The sequence below is a fragment of the Exophiala aquamarina genome (genome assembly GCF_000709125.1).
Source record: "Exophiala aquamarina CBS 119918 chromosome Unknown aczIA-supercont1.4, whole genome shotgun sequence".
Lineage (NCBI taxonomy): Eukaryota > Fungi > Ascomycota > Eurotiomycetes > Chaetothyriales > Herpotrichiellaceae > Exophiala > Exophiala aquamarina.
Genome location: NW_013550584.1, coordinates 821,629 through 842,759, shown reverse-complemented (window position 1 = coordinate 842,759; position 21,131 = coordinate 821,629). Strand labels below are relative to the sequence as shown.

General features: G+C 50.9%; 7 protein-coding genes across 7 annotated transcripts; 4 read left to right on the top strand and 3 right to left on the bottom strand.

Moving 5' to 3' along the window:
• Positions 1-538: 538 nt before the first annotated feature.
• A1O9_05421 (uncharacterized protein) lies at positions 539-1,561 on the top strand (the record flags this gene model as incomplete). Its single annotated transcript, XM_013404640.1, has 1 exon — positions 539-1,561. One exon carries the CDS (start codon positions 539-541, stop codon positions 1,559-1,561), a length of 1,023 nt encoding a protein of 340 aa, XP_013260094.1.
• Positions 1,562-5,154: 3,593 nt separating this feature from the next.
• A1O9_05420 (murein transglycosylase) lies at positions 5,155-6,510 on the top strand (the record flags this gene model as incomplete). The annotated part of the gene is made up of 2 exons (XM_013404639.1): positions 5,155-6,399; positions 6,466-6,510. The coding sequence occupies 2 exons, from the start codon at positions 5,155-5,157 to the stop codon at positions 6,508-6,510; spliced, it is 1,290 nt and encodes a 429-aa protein (XP_013260093.1).
• A 1,085-nt stretch (positions 6,511-7,595) lies between these two features.
• On the bottom strand, positions 7,596-11,270 carry A1O9_05419 (uncharacterized protein; the record flags this gene model as incomplete). The annotated part of the gene is made up of 3 exons (XM_013404638.1): positions 7,596-8,979; positions 9,062-10,445; positions 10,595-11,270. 3 exons carry the CDS (start codon positions 11,268-11,270, stop codon positions 7,596-7,598), a joined length of 3,444 nt encoding a protein of 1,147 aa, XP_013260092.1.
• A 1,935-nt stretch (positions 11,271-13,205) lies between these two features.
• Positions 13,206-14,177, bottom strand: A1O9_05418 (uncharacterized protein; the record flags this gene model as incomplete). Its single annotated transcript, XM_013404637.1, has 2 exons — positions 13,206-13,818; positions 13,879-14,177. The coding sequence occupies 2 exons, from the start codon at positions 14,175-14,177 to the stop codon at positions 13,206-13,208; spliced, it is 912 nt and encodes a 303-aa protein (XP_013260091.1).
• A 907-nt stretch (positions 14,178-15,084) lies between these two features.
• A1O9_05417 (uncharacterized protein) lies at positions 15,085-15,627 on the bottom strand (the record flags this gene model as incomplete). Its single annotated transcript, XM_013404636.1, has 1 exon — positions 15,085-15,627. The coding sequence occupies one exon, from the start codon at positions 15,625-15,627 to the stop codon at positions 15,085-15,087; it is 543 nt and encodes a 180-aa protein (XP_013260090.1).
• Positions 15,628-16,799: 1,172 nt separating this feature from the next.
• Positions 16,800-18,094, top strand: A1O9_05416 (uncharacterized protein; the record flags this gene model as incomplete). The annotated part of the gene is made up of 3 exons (XM_013404635.1): positions 16,800-17,445; positions 17,499-17,667; positions 17,815-18,094. The coding sequence occupies 3 exons, from the start codon at positions 16,800-16,802 to the stop codon at positions 18,092-18,094; spliced, it is 1,095 nt and encodes a 364-aa protein (XP_013260089.1).
• Positions 18,095-19,500: 1,406 nt separating this feature from the next.
• A1O9_05415 (3-carboxy-cis,cis-muconate cycloisomerase) lies at positions 19,501-21,027 on the top strand (the record flags this gene model as incomplete). The annotated part of the gene is made up of 3 exons (XM_013404634.1): positions 19,501-19,703; positions 19,817-20,056; positions 20,121-21,027. 3 exons carry the CDS (start codon positions 19,501-19,503, stop codon positions 21,025-21,027), a joined length of 1,350 nt encoding a protein of 449 aa, XP_013260088.1.
• Positions 21,028-21,131: the final 104 nt, after the last annotated feature.

Sequence of the window (21,131 nt, the reverse complement as noted above, 5' to 3'; positions counted from 1 at the left end):
AAGAGGTTCATCTCAACCACTGGATTTTCCCCAGGTCTTTGTGCTTAGCGGCCAGCTACCCCTCCAATTGCACGTCTTGTGCCTACGATCACGTACAGATGTCAACTAAAGCGCTAACTCCGTAGCCCTCGGGCTACGCCTGTGCCTTTCCCTCCTACATAAGTCTCCCACTGATATCATTCCCGCAGTCTGGTGCATCATTTGCTTCATCTATCCTTTCACCCATCACGCAATTCCTTGGTTTTATGATTAATTGCTTCCACTTCTCGTATCTCACCCTCCGGCTATTCCAATTCCCTTGACAACCTGACCTTTACTCCATTGTCCCGCATGCCTGGTTCCGTTTGATCCCATTAGCAAAGAGCTAAGGCATTAGCTACATCTGCTCTTCTGAAGTAGCTTGGGCTGCAGTCAATCTCATTCGTGGAGCTCTGCAACTATTGGAGAGGAACAGAGATGACACTCGCATGATCGTTTACCTCTGACAGCCGCCTTAACTCTATTGACGCAAGCTGTTAGGCCGTGGGTGGACCTAAATATGGCTTCGGATTCCCGGACTCACGAGCGAAATGCACAAAGCAAACCAAAATCTATTTCTTCCGATGAACCTGAGACCTCGGACTCTCTACCTGAGTCCTCTCCGAAACCTGTTCGAAGGCAATCAAGCGTTCGTTTTTCCGAAGACAGCAAGAAGCATTCTCAATCTCCAATGTCGAGCCACCGCCGAACACCAGCAGACTCAGATGAGATCACACCTATTCGAAGTGCAGACGGTCACGCCAGTCGAAGGTACAATACCGAGTCAGCTCCGTCTCCGTCTCCCTCTACGGACCCGGCCGAGGCCTCGGAAGACGAAGGACGGGGTGATAATAAGCAAAAGCCTACATGGTGGAGAGGTATTGCAGACAAGTACGGCTCCGTCTCTCTAGAGAACAAAGGCTCGGTCGCCAGGGATCACCTGGCTCTGGAACGAACATTTTTGGCATGGTTACGGACCAGCCTAGCGTTCGCAAGCATAGGGATTGCCATCACACAATTGTTCCGACTCAACACCAACCTACAGAGCCGTCAAAACTCCATCTCTGCCCTCTCAGCATGCTCCAATGTCCCGTTCTCGCCATTGGTAGCACAGTCACTCCCTCCGGAGTTGTTGCCATACATACAAGAACTCGTGGTGTCCGCTGTAGGTACTGCTTCCCCGTCAGTGCCAACTCTGGGACCTACACTCCTCGATCAACTATTGCTGCTTGGCCCCCCCGATGAAAATGGTCATCAGGTGCGCCATGCTGGTGTCATTCATGCCACAGCATTTGACGAAGAGAAAGCCGCTAGGCTCCGCCATATTGGAAAGCCACTTGGTGCAACATTTCTGGGCATCTCTATCGTGATACTGTTTATTGGGTTCCACCGTTATTTCGAATCGCAGCACTGGATCATGAGAGGCAAATTTCCTGCCAGTCGTGGAAGTATCTTTATCGTGGGCTTCCTAACCGGATCCCTGATAATCGCGAGTTTAGCGGTAGTCCTTGCTATTGCGCCGACCAGTTTTGAGAAGAAGTGATGAAGTGATGCTGCCTCTTTGTCACATTCCGAAAGGAGAAATGGACTTGGACACCTTTTTTTGGGAAGACATTGGCACTGAGGCACTCTGGTAGCCAAGCGGACCGTGGTACTTACTGAGAGGGGCTCGGAGCATTTGCAGTCGTGCAGCGGTATCGTCCCGGCGTGTTGTGGTGTTTCCAAAGTTTTGGGGGGTGGGGGGGGGGGGGGGGTGGAGATGGGGAGGCGAGTCGCCGTGGATAAACCATCATACCGAGCGCTTACGATGCCAGGGAAATTATTGGTGATACGCCGTCAAGGCGACTTTCGAAACTCCCTGATTTGAAACTCCAGACTGGCAATACAAACTCGAGACAATCGATGTCTGATTCGACACAGGGTGTCCAGTGTCACGTCCGGAAGATATACAGCTGCTTCCCCTCCCGCCTGGTTTACTGCACCTGACTCATCTTTGCTTGGGATCTCTTCTATGCTTAGGTATCTCGGCCTCGTCGATTGTACTCGGGTCCCTTGCAATGAAAAAGAGCTACCAAAGCATTCCCTCCTCCGGGCATTTTGGATGGCTATGGTGCCTGAGGAAGCTTATGTAGGCCACGCAGGTGGCCTTGATATATGAAGGAGTTGTGTACCGACCATTGTTTTGAATTACTAAGTACGAGTATTGGTTCATCGCGCACAACAGGGCGGTTGCAAAAGGACGAGACTTTAAATATTTAGTGCTTACCATCTCTCGGTCAGATTTGATGGAAAATCAGCTCCATGATGAATCCAACCGGATATGCGGCAATGCCAAGGATGGGAAGGATGAATAGGCTCATGAGTCAGGCTGGTCGGAGGATTTCCAGCTGCAAGTCATGCTGACCCGCGAGAGGCGAGCATTGGCAAATGCAGAGGCTTCAGGAATCAGGAGTACCGTAGCAGAGGCTACCAAGGACGCATGGGGCATGTTAGGGTTCCTAGCCATGATGTAGTGTTTTTTACAATTTTACTATTCGTGGATCTGAGAGAGACAGAGCAGGGATTAGCCATGAACAGTGCTTGCGTCAGAAGAAAAAGGAGGGAACTCTTGCACGACGAAATTGTGTCAACCAAGTACAGAGTAGAAAGCAAGTCCAGTTTGCGGCCTGGCAGATGGTGTGTTTTGCCCAGATTCCAGGAAGCCTTGTGTGGAGAAAGATGAAACACGGCACAAGGATCTGAACGACCAACCAGCCACGTACATGATATCTCGTATGTACTCGGTACTCGGTGCTGGACTGGACTGAGTGTGGGTGGGAAGATGCAGGATGACACAAGACAGGGGAGATGGGTAGATGTACGATCCCAAATCTAGGAGAATTGTCCAATAGGCATTCAAGTAATGCTTGCTTCCCATGATTTGGCGGCGGCGGTTGAATCTTCAAGATTGGCTTGTTCGCGGTGATTGGTTGTGCGAGACGCGGCTTAAGAGCTTGGTTTCTTGGGGGTTCCAGCGGCCAAATGCTTGTTTGCAGCCCCTGTGATTATGATTCAGGATCACGATGGAGCAAATGCTGTGCAATGCCTACGTAAGGCTGCTTGGTTGCCCTGGTCTTGTGCGGAGTCCTGGACAGTTCTGTATTGTCTGCAACCTCAAGTTCAAGGGCATGGCAACCAAAAGCAGCCTTCGACTCCGCGCTGGGCCTGCGAGCAGTGGATATGCCAGGGTACACAAGCTTTGCCTTCACCTGATTCCTGGTTGAGATGGCATCGCTCCAATAGATCTTGGGTGTGCTGAAAAGTGTGGTTGTACAGAGGCCATTCATCAAGGCAACTAAAGCAAACTCCAGAGCAGTAATTCAATAAAGGGCGGTTATTTGATTGTTCTTGTAACATCCAAGTCTGCCGTGCGAGGTATCTAATCCAAGAGATGTCGACAATGTCAATGACGATTTGAGGTGGCACGGAGCAAGCACCAAAGCCATGGCGAGCAGGATCCCCGCCAGCAATCAAAGGGATCAAAGGGGGGCTCTGTCTCTGCCAGACGGTTTTCATCCTCTAAGAGGAAGAGCCTGCACAGGTGCCCAGGTGCACAGTAGTATCCAAGTTTCCATGTGTGTATCCATGAAGGTATTGGCAAAGGCAGTGGCAGTGGCAGTAAAGTGGCACCCCTAGGGTAGGTTTTTATTATTATTATGGCGGGTCCCGACTGTTGTTCTCTTCCAAGGCATGATCATCAAGATACAATCTCTCCATCGATGGTCAAGATGGACAAGAAATAAAGGCAATGGTCCACCACTTGATGCGCGAAAACAACCATGTCGAAGGGTCGTTTGCAGGATTGCGTGGGCAACGAGCTTGCCACGAGGATCGAGATTGAATGCCTTTTCCTGGCCATCAAGCCTCTCAGTGTTTGTGTCAAGATATCGTCGAGCTTGAGATTAATATGGAGCAGCCGTCGACATAGTGTCTGGTAGTAGCGATCACACACCTTGTCGGGCGATGCTACGGAGTACGTACAATGCTTAAAGTGGTTTACCTAAGATATCACCAATCTGGGGCTTTAGCACAGTCAGTTGTCCTCCGTACTCTGCACGAGCATGCGTTCAATCACTCCTATCGCTAGTTAAGCGGCCAGACTCGTCAACTTGGTTGGCAACTGACGAGTTAGCACTCATTTCACTCTCGCTTGGCCATTGTTCAGATGGGTGTCGACGTGTTCATGGTCAACGATATGCCACTAACTTAATGAGTGCACGTTGTCGCCAATGGCATGTGTCTGCCGTGGCCGTGGAAGTGGAGTGCAATCTCTCGTTGGCTCCAGCATTGACCTCTAACACCCAGGGGATCGCTCAGTTGCGACTAGCCCCAGGTACCTGGGCCAAGGGCCCAGGGCATGTCCTCCAACCCCCCTGGAAAGCCTAGAAAGATGGAGTTCCAGGCTAAGCCTGTTCCTGGAACGCCTCCCCTGATGCCCTAGTCCATGCTTCGTCAACCCTTGTCGACGACTACAGCCGCCTACCGCCTCCCCATCGACCACAAGCCAGGAGACCCACGCCCAGCTTCTTGAACTCCTTGGCTTGCTCCTCTTCACAGCCTCTCCTTTCCTACACCGTCTACAGTCCTCCGTACCACAACCAAGCTTGCATTTGGCTACAACATTCGTTAACTTTGTCACGCTCATTCTTCCTTTTCCCTCTATCCTTTCAGTTGGCTCACGCTCATTACCAGAGAGACTTTTCTCTCGTTCCATTCCTTTGAGAATCACCACAAACGCTCGCGGCCACCCACCGTGCAAACCGCTCTCCAGCCAACTCCTCCCTTTACAACCCGCGCTTCGACCTCCCACATTCCAGGACAATTGATCATATGAGTCTCAGGCTTTGTAAGTCCAACAAGCCCCTTCTGGGAACGGATCTTCTGGGGAACTCACGCCCTTGAGTGGTCCTGTTTTCTTTCTTCTCTCATTTCCCGCGAACAATCGATACGGGACAAAGATGCTAACACGATGGTTGTGACAGATTCATCTATTCTGGTCCCAATTCGTTGCACCTAACGCCCACCTCCGAGACCATATTCAGGATACACACTACAGTCTTTGAGAGACTCAGCTACCTCAATCCGAACACAGTCGACATGAAGTTCACCTCGATTGCCTTGACGGCTGTCTCGGCGTCTATCGTTCTCGCCCAACCCCACAACCATGGGCATCAACACGTCCACAAGCACAAAAGGGATGTCACCGAAACCGCTTGGGCTCCCGGCCCAACTGCGTACAAGTATGTCCTAAACGGCGAAGAGATCTCTGCAGAGGAGGTCTGCGAAGGTCTTCAGGACAATGAATTGAAGTTCGTGGACGGTCAGGATCCTGGTGTCTGCTCTTCCACCTGGAGCTCCAGTTCTGCTCCATCCACCACTACTCAACCCACGACGACAATCGCCGCTGCCACCAGCTCCGCCGCTGAATCTTGGTCCAAACCTGCTGAGTTCTACCAATCTCCTGGCTCTTCAGGATGGGCCAGTCCAAGCGAGGCCGCCACTTCTTGGAGTTCACCTGCCCAATCGTCCTCTACTCCTTCGTCGGGCACTGGCGCAACTGGCATTGATGCTGATTTCCCCGATGGCCAGCTTGACTGCAACACTTTCCCTTCCGCTTATGGTGCGGTCCCCGTCAATTACCTGGGAATGAGTGGTTGGTCCGGTCTCCAAGCTGTTTCCATTGCTGGAGGTTTGGTAAATCATATCGTGACTGGAATTTCTGGAGATGGTTGCAAGGAAGGCTCTATGTGCTCTTATGCTTGCCCGCCAGGTATGCAGAAGTCTCAGTGGCCCAGCACTCAGGGTGCCACAGGTCAGTCAGTTGGTGGATTGTCGTGCTCGGGTGGAAAACTCCGTTTGACCAACCCGGGTCTTTCCACCAAGCTCTGTATCCCAGGTGTTGGAGGTGTCCAGGCTACCAATAAGGCCAGTGGTGTGGTTGCAATCTGCCGAACTGACTATCCTGGTACTGAATCCGAGACCATTCCAGTCGAGCTTCAACCTGGTCAAACCGATCAGTTGACCGTCCCTGACGCTGCAACCTACTACGAATGGCAAGGCAAATCCACCTCTGCACAATATTACCTCAATCCGATCGGTACGTCCAAGGAAAAGGGCTGCCAATGGGGTACTCCCGGTCAACCATACGGAAACTATGCACCTATCAATTTTGGTGTTGGTGCAAAGGACGGCAAGACCTGGTTGTCCATCTTCCAGAACTCTCCTACAACCGACGCACAATACCAAGGCACCGTTGAGATCCAAGGCAACCTGTCCGGAACATGCAAGTACTCAAACGGTCAATACTGCGGCGTCACTGGATGTAACAGCCAAGGCTGCACTGTAAGTTTTGCCCGTGACGGTTTTGATTTATATCGTATCCAGATATGCTGACATGAACGAATCCAGGTCGCGGTTATCTCAGGCACAGCCACCTATGTCGTCTCTGACTAGAAACTATCTGTTTTGAAAATATAACACCTCTTTGTACACGACATGACCTCCCGATTGCATTCGATGTTTGCATAACATATCTTATTTTCCCGCGCCAGCGTTGACGTCGGACCCTTGCTCCCGATCCTATACTTTTTCCTTTTTTTGTTATGTATTATTGTGTGCTTTGAAGCGAAAATGTTTGACCGTTTAAGAACTACTGTGCCTCTCTACCGCTCTCTTCTACTACGACGTGGAATCGAATCCTTCTCCTCGATATGTCTATTGCGCTGCTGCTGTTGGCAGATTGATGGGATCCGTTTTATGCAAATTACTCAGAAACACAGGCTGGCGTCCTCCATCAATGCGAATCAGAAAATAGCTGGCTTCTGGCGAGAGGGACCCTATCTCAAGAACGGCTGGTCATCATCTCTGGAAAAGGGAACATGTTTAAGGACCAGGACTTTGAGGACCACGTTGGGAAGATCTAGCTACATCTTGGAGTTCTGGCTATCATCTACACTACAGATGAAGCAGAGACATGACAAACGTACAGGACGTCGAGCACACAGGTGCCCCTGGCGTTCCAATTGATAAGCGGATCGGCTCTTCTACATACTTAGTAGACGCAGAACGCAAAGAGCCAGTCAGTCAGTCAGTCCTGGCCGCATCTCATGTCTGAATGTGCATCGTTTCCGCCAAGTAGTAGCAATCGCCACCGAAGGTAGCCGTATATACATCCCAGTAGATGACTCGTTGGGATGAGTATATACATACGCTCGGCGTTGTTCTGGTGTAGCGAAGGAATAGACATTTTTCCTATTTTTGGATCATCTCCTGGTCTCTGTTGCTTCTCCTTTTCCCTTTCTCCCCCTGGTACTTCGGACTCCGTACATAATTAGTTGTTTTTTTTTGGGTTTGCCAGTCTGGATCCCCACCAAATCCGCCTGCTCAGCCCCGTCAATTAGTCGCCACAGTACGAAGTACTCGCCCTTCCATACGACCTAGCCAGCTACTCGTAGCTATTCGGCAAACCACCAACGGCCCAAGTCTCTAGCCAGAGACAGGCCCATTCATCATCGACCTCGCACCTCAGCCCTCAAATCTCACGAAAGCACCACATCCAACTGCACCGTCCAGTTCCGGGGGACACACATGACCTGGTCGCGCTCGTAGACGCCCGGCCCACACGCGGCGGTGCCAACGCCGGCAACGTCTGCGTCGACGCGCCACAGCGCCCCTTCGCGCCGCGCGCCGGCTTCGTCCAGATCGCATGGGTGTGCCGCTTTCTCGAGCGTCGAGGCATCGTATTGCTGCGTCGAGAATTGGAAGTGTTGGTCGTGGATAGTGGCGGAGGCTATTTCTGGGTCTTGACTTTTGTGGTGCAGGACCGTGGCGCGGAGAGACGGGATGGTGGTTCTCTCCTTGTCTTTGTCTTTGTCTTTGTCTGTGGCCTTCTTGACATCAGCATTTGCCTGGACCGGTGCCTGGACCTCCCCTTCCTTCTCTGAAGCTTCGGCGCTGACGGTACACCACCTCGTGCCGACCCTATTCCCATTCTCCTGAGGTACCTCGTAACTCGTCCCCATGTCGTCGATCATCTTCTCCCAGATCCCGACCTGCTGACTGGAGCACTTATCATTATAGCTCTCGCCGGGACCTAACCCGAACCATGAGACGTGATTATACGCCGGTGACAGTTGGATATTATGGCCAATGCGCGGTAGATTTGGCGGATGGTGTCCCTTTGGCTCGATATCAGTGTGGATCTGGAGAGTAAATGGCACGGAGGATCCCCAGTCGACGATGACTGTGTAGGTGGTCGTGACTTCGATTGACCATGCGAGGATAGGTGGTGCGAAGGCCTGGGTTGCTTGGAAGGAGAGTCCCGGTTTCTTGCTGCCATCCTGGACTTCTTGAACGGTGTTACCCAGGAATTTGAAAGAGCATAGGCGACTGCTCATCATGTCAAGTCCAAAGTGCTTCCATTCGCCTGTCTGCCATGCCATATCGTTGTTGGTCGGTGGGCGCCAGAAGTCCAGCGTGAGTAAGGGTGCATCGGATCTGCTGCTCTGGAGTAATCGGATGCCGTTATACGTCCATCCTGTGATGTGGCCACGGAAGCGATCGAAGGCGATGAGGAAGTTGTCATTCGACACTTTGTATTCTTGTGGGGTTTCTGTGAGGGTGAGAGAAATTTCAGTGGTATCGGCCGGGGCCAAGGTAAGGGGATGATTCCATTGCTCCATATCAAAAAGCGTAGACGCCTTTCGCTTGTCTTGAGGATCCAGCTGAATTTGAGCCCAGGCAATAACATGCCCGGCTTTCGCCCAGGGCGTATGGTGCCTTTGATGGAAAGTCACCGTCAGCCATGTCTCAGCCGGGTGCTGGGATTTGGATTTGAGGATCTTTTTTGGAAGCCGAACTTTCGATCTTGTCCCTGCCGTAATGCGTGGGAGCTCAAAGTAGCCTGATGTCAAAGTCTTGGGCCTATATGTAGTACAATTTGGTCAGTCAAAAGAAAATATATACAGTAGGAAAGGGTGCTGCTCTTGGTTGGGAAGGTGCATACTTGTCGGCGAACGCTTCGACCCGATAGTTTACAGCGACATGGCCCAGCGAGGCAAAGTCGTACTCATTACTGACAACCAGCTCTTCCTCCTCTAGCCATGCTCGTATCGGAGCAATGACTTTCTTCAGCTGCACCAGTCCCGGCGTGGGACTATGGTCACTGAAGCAAAGGCCGTCCATGACGAAGTCGCCGTCATTAGGCACGTCGCCAAAATCCCCTCCGTAGGCATAGTATTTCTTCCCAGTATCGGCATCTTCCTTCCAGACCCCATGGTTAGCCCACTCCCAGATAAAACCACCCTGAAGCCGGCGATGGTTGCGGAACGCAGCCTGGTAGTCTTCCAGCAGGCCCGGCCCGTTGCCCATGGCATGGCCATACTCGCAGAGAATAATCGGCTTGTCGAAGTCGTCGCCTTGCGAGACTGCTTCCTTGGCAAGCTCTTCGGGAGACGTGTACATGTGCGATATCATGTCTGTGGACTGTGCTTGCCCATCGGGCTCGTAGTGAATCAAACGGCTTGGGTCCCTCGCCCTGGCCCATTTGGACATGGCCGCATGGTTCCGTCCGTAGAAGGATTCATTCCCCAGCGACCAGATGATCACGCTAGGGTGGTTCTTGTCTCGCTCCACGAGCTGGCGCATCCGGTCGAGATACGCAGCTTCCCAATCTTGGTTGTCTGAGGTGTATGAGGCTGCGTCCTTGGTAGCGTCGTCCGCAGCTGCAAATCCGTGGCATTCAAGATCGGCTTCGTCGATCACCCAAAGCCCCAGTTCGTCGCAGAGTCCCGTGAGCGCTGGGTGGGAAGGGTAGTGTGAACAGCGGACCGCGTTGATATTGTGTGCTTTCATCTGCAGGATGTCTTTCCGGACGAATTCCGCCGGCACAGCGCGGCCAAAGTTAGGATGGTGGTCGTGCCGATTTGTGCCGCGGAAAGTGATGGCCTTGCCATTGACACAGATGTTGCCGTTTTTCAGTTCGACAGAGCGGAACCCGGTGCGATGTGTTATTTTTTGCCTTGCATGACTTTCCATGCCATATATCGATATTTGGAGTTCATACAGGGCAGGGGTCTCTGCCGACCATTTGTAAGGGTTCTTGACTCGTATCGATTTTGTGAGGGTACAGATGGGATGTGAGGCTTGGATTGATTTTTCTTGGTCAAAGATAGGGTGTGAGACACTGATAGACTTCTCTTCAACTACAGCGTGTCCGAAGGGATCTTTCAGTAAGAGTGTCAGCTGGCATGGCTCGTCATACGTCATGTCCAAAGCAATGTGCAGCTCTGCATCCTTGTAGTGGCTGTCCAGAGTGGTGGTGAGAAAGAAATCTTCGATCCTCGTGCGACCTGGAAGCGCTATCAATGTGACGTCGCGGAAGATTCCTGCTTCGAATTAGAAAGGTTGCTCATTTCTTCGAACGAGATGAGTATCTGAAAATTCGATAGATCCTTAAGATTGCCACATGACTTCGCTTTCTCGCATACTGACCCGACTGCTTCTCTCTACCAAGCTTAATGTTGGAAGACGAACTCACCGGATAGCCACCACTGATCCTGATCCTCGATATAGCTCCCAGAACACCATTGAATAACCTGCACGACCAAGTAATTCGGGGCAGTTGCCGAGACTTGGTCGGTAATATCAAACTCGGCAGGATTTCTGCTCCCCTGCGAATAGCCAATCTTGACGCCATTCACCCAGACGTAGAAGGCACTATCGACGCCGTCGAATCTTAATCTCAAATGACTGTCCCCTTGCCAGTCTGAGGGCACATTGAACCTGCGGAAATAAGTCCCCGTGGGATTCTCACTCGGTGCGTAAGGGGGACAGCAGGGAAACGGGTAGACGAAGTTGGTGTACTGGGGTCTTCCGTAGCCTTGAAGCTGCCAATGGCCTGGCACTGTGATCTTAGACCAAGTCCTGCCTTCGATGTCTTGGTTTTGATCGACCAAGGGAGCAGCAATCTCTGTATTGTAAGCCTCGCCGGATGGGGCATGATAAGGCGTTGGTGAGTAGGTAAATGCCCATGTTCCGTTCAATGAGACAGACGTGTCCGGGATATAATATGAGCGAGCGGGAAGCCGATTGCGTTGGAAGACCTTTTCATCGCACCAGTCGGGATCTAGAGTACTCGTACTTCCGTCGTACTCGGTGACTGTAGGATCTCGTTCGACTGGGAGCACAACACCCTCGTCACTCGTCAACTGCATGGTCGTAGAAGGTTTAGGATGAGACTGGCTTGGCCCTCCAAAGCCTGTATTCACCCTTGGGAGCCTGTATCCCAACCGCCGTTTCTTGAGGGTTGACTTCCAGGACAGGGGCTATGACCTACCTGAATAATTACGATATTTATACGTCGCAAATTGAGAAATCGTAGAAGCGTTCTTTGCGCGGAAAGCACCTGTTGTTCAGATAGACTTGCGATGGACGCCTTACCAGCCACTAGCGTCAGAGCTCAATATGGCGGGACACCCTACTTGGCGGGACGTCCCTCAAATAACGCGTTCTATGAGTACTATACAAATTTTGCACTCTATTTACTTATCTATCAACCCTTCAAAGTACCCTTTTCTTTCAATGGTGGTCAAGCTCAATGTGTTTTAGATGCATTTTCAACTGAATGAAAGCTGGCAATGGTCTACGTCTACGGTACTGGGATATCGCAGATAATATTAACCCCAGGAATCAGTGATGATTGTCCGATGGTCGTAAGGGCCAAAGGGTGCCCTTGATGACTTTTCATTGTTCATACCCGTGAGTACACCATGCGTAAAGCAACTTACGACAGAGGCTTAATGATCGACCGAAGCGACTTCACATTGCAGCACAACCAATGCTCAAAGTATCTCAGCCGAGTGCTGAGTCAATAGCTATGTTCGAGCTCCCAACGAGTCTAAACACGCTTGTGCGAGAGATGACATTGCCTTTTGAAGAACCCGTTGTCGCTGTACGTCAAGCAATCATTATATCAGCCTCCATGGACTTGTTGCACGAGACGTCTTGCGGCAGACAATACGACAAAGACTCCCAGATAGTCAGGTCGATCGTGTCTCGATGTTGAAGTTCTAACAATGCTGGCTGGGCGAAGTGCGGATCCACTTGGGTCAGGACTTTCTTTCAAAGCCACCATATTATCACCTTCAGCTCTTGACGTACAGGATTATACGACAGCAGAAACCGCCCAGATCTCCCAAAGCATCTGGCGAGCCTCACGGTTGCCTACTGCACAATGCGTGCAAATTCTCCCGAAAGGCCTAAATCTCACTAGCGACAGTCTTTACTCTCACAATGCATGAAATGAATCATACTGTGATCACTGCCAATACCACGAACACTGCCTGCCAACACTTTCACCATAAAGTGTTCCTTGTGCTTGTTCCCATGCTGCTATATCATGTGCCAGCCATTGCGCAATGGCAATACTGTAGGGTTGGCTCATGGGTTTATTGACAACTTTACCACTATCCACGATTCATCGATCAGTATGCCTTGCGATTTGGTTTGAAACGGGCTCAGCATCGACTTGTAGAGTTTTGAAGCCAAGAATTACAGTAATAGCTGAGGTATACGGAGAATATCACGTAGTTGGCCCGGACAAAAGGCCATTTATCACATTCTATATTAGTGTAGCGCAGGGAAACATCCCCAGGGTATGGAGAAGAGACATGGTTATGGGCTATGTGCGCCGCTTCTAACATCCATGAGCACCTCGTTCTCTCCAAGGCCCTTTTCTTTCCCACCCGCTCATCCTTTCATATCTGTCGCGCCGATGCAACCATCACGAGCCACACGACGCTGCTCCCGCTAGTTTCGTTGTCAAACGAACAAGTGCTCATCTGTCTCCCTGTTGTGGCGTCTGAAGATCTCACGTAGTCAGAACTATATCTGCAGTCAGCCCTTCACACGGTCGTTTCCTCTCGCCAGGACATGCGTGATCTTTCACTGTTTCGCTCCGGGCAGCTGGTCCTGCAAGTGCTTCACCACGAGAATGACAGGATACTGAAGCAGTTCAAGGAAGAGTTGATTCTACTGCTTCGTGCACGGAAAGGGCGCCACTCCAGAAGCCTATCTGCACCATCATGCATCAATTTTGATAAAAGCCAATGACGATCCCGTGTTCTCTTATCTTTACCAGTAGGCATCATCTAGGACTCTGCAGCCTTCTGATCTTCCCATACGACCAAAGCCCGGAACTCGATACTCTCTCTTGGCGATGCCCCTTGTCCGCTCTCGTAGGGAAATGCCGAATGAACAACACGGCGCGGAATACCCTCAGCCGTTTTGTTGGTGTCAAAGATGGTAATAAGGAGCACTTCATCAGGCTGCATTTTGGAAGCAAAGTACCAGCGATGATTCGGATTCGCTTTGACATTGTATACTTGAGATTGCTCAGCTGATAGATCCTCGAGGGTGTTCCCCCAAGTTGGCGTTAGCGTGGCATACACCGGCACGAGATCAGAGTCAGGCACTGTCGATGTGTCACAGACACCTAGGGGATTCCTGTATATAGTCTTGATGGGTCGCCAGGCATTGATAATGGCCCAACGACAGCCACGGAAACGTTCTACCTCTTCAGAGGTGAAGAAACGTCGGAACAGCTGGTTCGCCCATGCCGGGCCGTTGTCGATGTGAGCATACATAGCCGGAGGTGAATTCCGGGGTGTTTTAACGTCGACACTCTTGTTCTGATCCAAAAGTGTGCTTAAATCAACGCTCCTCACCTCGTGAGAGAATCCTTTGACCGCGGTAGCCCTGGTGCTATCGCAATCATTGCGTCAGATTCCATGCTATCCGTGCCCGGTTTCGAAATGTACTTACACACGCCGAATGAGGTCCTCCGCCTCGGTATAATAAAAGCTTCGGATGCGTGCATCATCACCGAAGTCTCCCTGCTCACTAGCATGTTCAACCCATTGAAATCCTTGCTTTTCCAGAGAGAAATCTGTCTCCCTGCCGCGGATATCTTGAACCTTCACTTTCGTGGGAGCAAACTTGCGGTTGAAGAAGTCGGGACTTCCTGTCACGTAAGAGGTTGTGCCGCCCACTTCGGGAAAATAGTTGATTGTGGTTTCCACGTGTGCTGGAGCAGTTTGCATTGTAGTTGTAGGGGTAGTCATGGTTAAAGATACCTCTGTGCTGCACGTTCAGTTTCCGCCGGGGCTGTGTGAGGCACAAATGCAATAGCCAGTCAGTCAAGATCGATATGCACTTCTCAACTTCAAGGATAAAAACTGTTCCCGGAGAAAGTTCAAAATACAATTTTAAATGCTCTTTGCAGAGTCTATAATGAGCATTGCCACCCACCTGAGACACAGTCGAATCATTTCAGGACCCGAGCGGTCTCGAAGACGGTACTTGGTACTTGCCTGGGAGCCAAAACTACACATCCCGAGGACGATATGTGCCTGATAGATTGAATTGCCACACTAATACAGAAATAGGAGCCATCCAAGTTCCGAGCACCACCCGAGTAACGTCTCGAAATGAGATTTCTCAACGCGCTAGATATCACACGGACCTTGGAGACGCTCGAGACTGCCCCGTACCACTGAAATGATAGTTTCTCAGCGCAGAAAGAATGCCGAAGAGCCAGACCTTGTGGCCTTACCGCGCTACCTCGGATGGTCCCACCTCTCTCCCGAGGATGGGGTTTCGGTGGTCTGTCCGCAATCCAGCTAGCTCGCTCCCTTTGGCCATCAGAGAGTCTCAGTGGTTCCATTTTACATAGCTTGCTACCTCTGATGCCACGGAGGTGATGATCCAACCTGGTAATCGCATGAGTGGAGGAACCGCCCGTTCTTTCGCGGCAGGTATACAAGAACGAGAGTATGATATACTAGACAGAATTGGATCCTTGCCTGATAAGGATATCTCTCAAGGAAGAGCATGCGAATGGCATGCCGTCCCTGGTTGATAGATTCGCGAAACATTTGCTCCCTTACGGTCACTTCTATGCTGAAGACAAAAACCGCACACACTCAACATGTCAGAACTTGTGCTTTCCACATACATAAACCCCGATCATCAATGCCTTGGAAAATCCGGACCTAGTACTTGCCCCCCAGCCTCCACAGGCTGACACTCAGCCATGATACCAATCATGCGCGACCACTTCTCAGAGCTCGTGTTTCGCCATGCATGCAAGGTCGATCTCTGAATTGTCAAATCCCCTGGCCTCATAATGCGTTTCTCACCACTCTCCAATTTGAGCTCGACTTCCCCTTCAATCTGGATGACTATATCCAAGCTCACCGTGCGGTGCATGGGACTGTCAGTGCCGGGTGGCATGTCGATGTACCAGACTGCAGCATTGCCCCCAGCAGGCACAAGAGAAGGCAAGTCCTTCAATGAAGCCACGTACACTTTGAGATCTTCTTGACTTGTAAGGGCCGCGAGGCGCGGGGGCACAAGATAGCCAAGTCGCTGATGGGCAGTGCCAAGCTTATTCATCACAGGCAGTGCTGTAGAAACTGCTTTTGAGAAGAAAGATTTGCCATGTTCGTCGTTGTCCGTGATATGCCGTTGAGGGTCGGGGAGAGGTTGCACGTCTGACCTCGAGGCCGTCATTCCTTCAGTGATTTGGAGTTGACGCTCGCAACACAAATGATAGGAAAAAGGTATTGTTGGGCGAGACCTACTACGAAGAATCTGCTATTGTAGGATGAATCCTCATTCAGGAAAGAGTGGTTGGAGTGTTCAAGGCAGTGTGTTATACATGGCTGTGAGTCTACGATGCGCTGAACCTCTGCAGAAGCCTGCCCGATGAGTATCTCACCATCCCGAGCTGAATGCAAAGCCCCGCCACTCTCGGTCAATGCACGTGGGTCAAGATGTCTCGTCTGCGCCTAGCTGTACGCGGCTGCAACCTGGCACTCAACAGCGCTTCAAAATCATGATGCTTTCCGGGAGACGATCCTGCTCTGTACAGTTAGCTGCAAGCAGGCTTCGTTCGGGATGGTTGTTATAAGGTCCACAGTCCGTTCCGACGGAGGCCTCTTTGCCCCTCAGTGTCGCAGCCTCGGGATCCGTCGTCATTGGCTGCCTCCACCACCACCACCACCACCGCGCGACCAAAATTTCCCTTCACCACCGAAGACACTACGCTGGCACTGTTGTTCAGGTTATGGCTGGGTTAGCTTCTCATCCGTGCTTTGACGGTTTCTTCTTCACACCAGTCAAGCACGACGAGATTCAGATAAGCCACCCTGTGTTTAGGAAGTGTTGACGCTACTCCAGCTTCTCTCTTCATCCAGTTTGTCTGGTTGTTCCGAGACCTCTGGCGACGCAGGCATCCGCACGGGCGGGTAGAGCTGCCGAGCGAGAGTCTCCATCACTACCTACCTCTCTACCCAAAAGCACGATAAGAATGGACACGGTCCAGATGCACGCCAACGTCTATCCGCATTCCCAAAAACCAGCTCGGTGGGCATGCCAATTCCTATGTGAAAGAGTCACTTCCTGCTTTTGAACACATTGGGAACCATACAACGACATTTCTTTGCTCCTCTCAGTCCTTGGCTTCTTCTCCTAAGACATTGCAAACGCTTGGTCCTCAGACACATCACCCGGACTCCAAAGATAGCATCCATCAACATGGGTCAAACCTCGGTTGACACTCATAACCCCCAAGTGGACGCTCAGGACGAACCCAAAGCAAGCCAGCTTGCATCGAAACAACCGACCAGGATGAAGAGATCTCTCTCAAAATCCATTGGAGAACCTATATGGTAGTATTCGCAATGTCACTGATCTATGTCGCCCAACTAGTCAACCTCGTCGGGAGTGGTTCATTGAGGAGCTCTATTGCAAGCGTTGTTGGCGACTCTCAAGACAGTATTTGGATTGTTGCCAGCACTGTCATTATGATCCCCTGTCTGAGTCCTCCGATGGCCCAGGCGGCAGACTACTGGGGTCGCAGATGGCTACTTCTTGTTCCTACCTTCTGTGGATTGATTGGCTGTATCATCCTAGCTCGAGCCAAAACTATGGGTGTGGCTATTGCTGGAGAGGCCATCAGCAGCATCTCAACCGGCAGTTTGCCGTTATTACACGCCATTGCATCCGAAGTCCTGACTCACCGCAACCGTGGCGCAGCACAAGCGGCTCTCAACTTTGGCGTCGGTCTGGGCGGCATCTTAGGACTTTTACTGGGCGGCGTCATGACCCATCACAACCCTGAGGGATTCCGGAATTTCTGGTACATGAACGCTGGTCTGTTTGCAGTATCCACGATCTGTGCTTTTTTCTTCTACAATCCCCCGCCACGTCCGACCCAAAGCCTTCTGCGTTCTGAAAAGCTCCGTCAACTCGACTGGATTGGCTACGTTCTGCTGATCATTGGACTGGTGCTGTGGACAGTGGGCTTGGAAAAGGCCGATAACCCTTGTAAGTGATCTAGGTATGATCATGGCGAAGCGTATTGATGATCTTAAAACCAGACCCCTGGAAGAGTGCCCGCACTCTCGCACCTGTTACTCTCGGCGGATCATTCATCATTGCTCTGGCCATCTATGAATGGAAATTCAAGACTGACGGAATGTTTCATCACGGGCTATTCACCAAAGATCGAAACTTTGCTATTGCGTTGGGTTGTACTTGTGTTGAAGGGTCTGGTGTTCTTCACTGCCAACAGTTTTCTGTCTTATCAAGTCGCTGTTATGTATGAGACGAACACCATCAAAGTGTCACTCCAGTAAGTTTCCGCCACCATGGTATCTCTGACATTTGGAATGAGCCTCATCATCTCTACAACAGTTATTGTATTGCTTTTGCGGTATATATGGTTACCGGTTGGTGTCTGGCATGGTATACATTCACTGCCAAGCGACTACGAGTTCCACTCATGCTTGCATTTGGTTGCTTCGCTGCATTCGAAATATGTATGGCAACCACACAGGTTGGAAGCGCCAAAGCAGTCTGGGGCTATCCAATTTTCCTTGGTTGTGGCCTAGGTGTTGGCATGACAGCGCTGGTGACAGCTGCCCAGCTAAGTACACCTCCCGAATTGATGTCAGTCAGGCGAATATTCCACTAGCCCCAGTTTTTGGTCCAGTGGCTTACGATTCCCCATAGTGCAATTACCAGCGGCCTGCTGATTGCAGTACGTTCATTCGGAGGAACAATTGGTCTGGCCGTCTGTGAGTACATCTGGAATCCCATACACGTGCTAAAGACCAGAGAGCTGACACAAGCGACAAGATACTCCGCTGTTCAACTCGAAGTTGGCTAGTAATGTTGTGCCTAGGGTCACGGAGGCATTACTGCCGTTTCATCTTCGCAAAGAAACGCTCGAGGCCGTGATCCACGCTTATGCCACAGGGGCATCCTCGGCAGTAGGCAAAGTCCCCGGGATGACTCCTCAGAGCTTAGCAGCTGCGCTAGAAGCATATAGAGGTGCATTTGTTGATGCTCTGCGCGGAGTTTATATTGCTGCTGCATGTTTCGCTGCGGTGGCACTAGTCGGTAAGTACTGCCTCCATTGCAACCATTGCAAGAGGTCAAGATATCAGCGCTGACCTGAATTGCAAGCCTCTTTCTTCCTGATCGATCCAATTCATGACTTCAATGAGCATGTTGATGCCCCGATAGAGAAGGAAGAGGCTATGTATCCAAGGGAGCGAACTCAGAGCACTGCGACAGGTCCACAGGGGCCATGACCTGCGACTTTCCATTTTACGATATTAGGCATGAGGAGTATGCCCTTGTTAGATTCTCAAATTACAGGAATTGATTACAGGGAGTATTAAGTAACATCCTCTGAAATGCGTACCAGAGCTTTTGTTTCGTGAGGGGACGACGTAATTCGTGGCCGGGGGATCGCTGACAGAAAATACACGTTACACCCCTCTATCCTACTATCTCTGAAGGGCTCTTTGCGGGTCGATACTATCACGTCTATGCCAAGCAAGTCTTGGCCAGGCAGGCAAAGTGAGTTGGCTTCCATGGTTTGTATATCTGGGCCCAGAAAGCTCTTTTGTCTCTCGAGAGCTACTTTTTGACTAATAAGTGGATGAGAATGAAAGACTGGTATCTCGGCGTCTCGCAAGGTCTATACAAATACCTACAGATCCTCTCAATCCGATCAACCTTTATTTGCCCGCTCGCGGTGTGTTCCATCAACGAATATTCCAGACTCTATCTGCTCGTCTGCGTCTAATAGTAAAGCGATCCTTCTAAGTACAGCCGCAGCCTACGATCATGGCTGCGGTTGGGCAGCATCCCGATCGGATTCGGGAATGAATCCGCGCAGCCTCACTATCCGAGATGTGGAGAGCCACAATGCCGACTTTGTTCCTCCTTCTGACCAAAGACATCTCTCGAGAACTATACTGTTCAAGAGTTCAAATATCATTTGGGCCTGCTTTACGCTGCCGATAATGCGATTGACAGGCGCGAAGCAAGATACTTGATTTCACAACCACCAAGGCTGCACCCCCAAAAATGTCGGTTTCCGCACTTGACTCCCGCATTTTTCGCGGCCTGTTCGGCACCCAAGAAATTCGTAGTGTCTTCAGTGACGAAGCCTACGTAGCTCAACTCATCAACACTGAGGCGTCTCTTGCTCGTGCCGAATCCGCAGTGGGCGTTATTCCGGCTCAAGCAGGCAAGGTCATCACGGAGGCACTAAGCAAGATCGAGATCAAGTATGCATATCTCTCTTACATTATACCTTGCAATTCACCTCTGCTACTTACGAGACTACAGCGTCACAGTATCTTAAGAGCATCATTTTGACATATGCTAACGTCTTAAGTAGTTTTGAGCGACTTTCAAGAGAGACGGAAGTCGTCGGATATCCAGTGCTACCGCTCGTGCGGCAGCTAACGGAAAATGTCCCGGAGGAAATGGCAAAGTACATTCACTGGGGTGCTACTACGCAAGACATTATGGACAATGCCTCGATGCTTCAAATCCGCAGTGGCCTGAGAATCGTGTGGAGAGAACTCGACACCTTAGTGAAGGCTCTTGAATCATTAGCCGACAAGTATCGCGATACGTAAGTTGACAGCCTAATCTTAGAGAAGCCCTTTAGCTTTTAGCTTTTAGCTGAAGCCCTCAAGACCCATGACTGGCCGGACGCATCTTCAACATGCTTTACCATGTACATTTGGGTACAAATGCGCGATATATCTATCGAGTATACTACGGCACCGAGAGCGTCTAACTGAGATTGAAAGAAGGTGTCTATTGGTGCAGTTTGGCGGTGCAGCCGGGACATTGGCCTCCCTAGGAGATAAGGGAATCGAGGTCCGCCAGCAACTCGCAAAGGAACTCGACTTAATCGATCCAGATATTACATGGCACGTCGCCCGGGATGCTATTGCCGAAATCATCAACTTTCTGGCTCCAATTGGAGGCTCACTAGGTAAGATCGCCTACGATGTTATGATCATGTCCTCGAACGAGCTTAGCGAAGTCTCGGAACCCTTCATCCCTTATCGAGGGGCATCCTCCACGATGCCGCAGAAACGCAACCCTATCTCCAGCGAGATCGTGCTGGCGACCTCGAAACTCCTACGGGCCAATGCAGGACTGGGGTTGGACGCGATGGTAGCAGACTTCGAGCGGGCCACGGGACCATGGCACTTGGAATGGGCTGCCCTTCCAGAGTCGTTTGTACTCGCCGTGGGCGCTCTTCACCAAACGAACTTTGCGATGGCGGGGCTTGTAGTCAACGTGGATACGATGTACGGCAACTTGCAATCGACGCAAGGATTGATTGTAGGCGAAGCAGTGATGATGGGTTTGGCTCCCATTCTTGGAAGACAGCTCGCTCATGAGGTGGTGTACGAGGCATGTCAGATTGCCACGGACCAGAAAAAGCCACTGTATGATGTGCTCAAGGTACAAGAGGCCATCTTGGTTACTGGCATTGAAGACAAGACAATTGTCAGCCTGTGTGATCCCTTGAATTACATGGGTGCGAGCCAGAAAATGGTGGATCGTGTTCGGGAAAAGATCAGATGACCGTGTATGTGTCAGCTCAGGTTCTATTGCTGATCTTGACAGATTCTACTATCATATGCATATGAACAAGCAATTTTTTTCGCAACTAGGGATCCAACAGATTA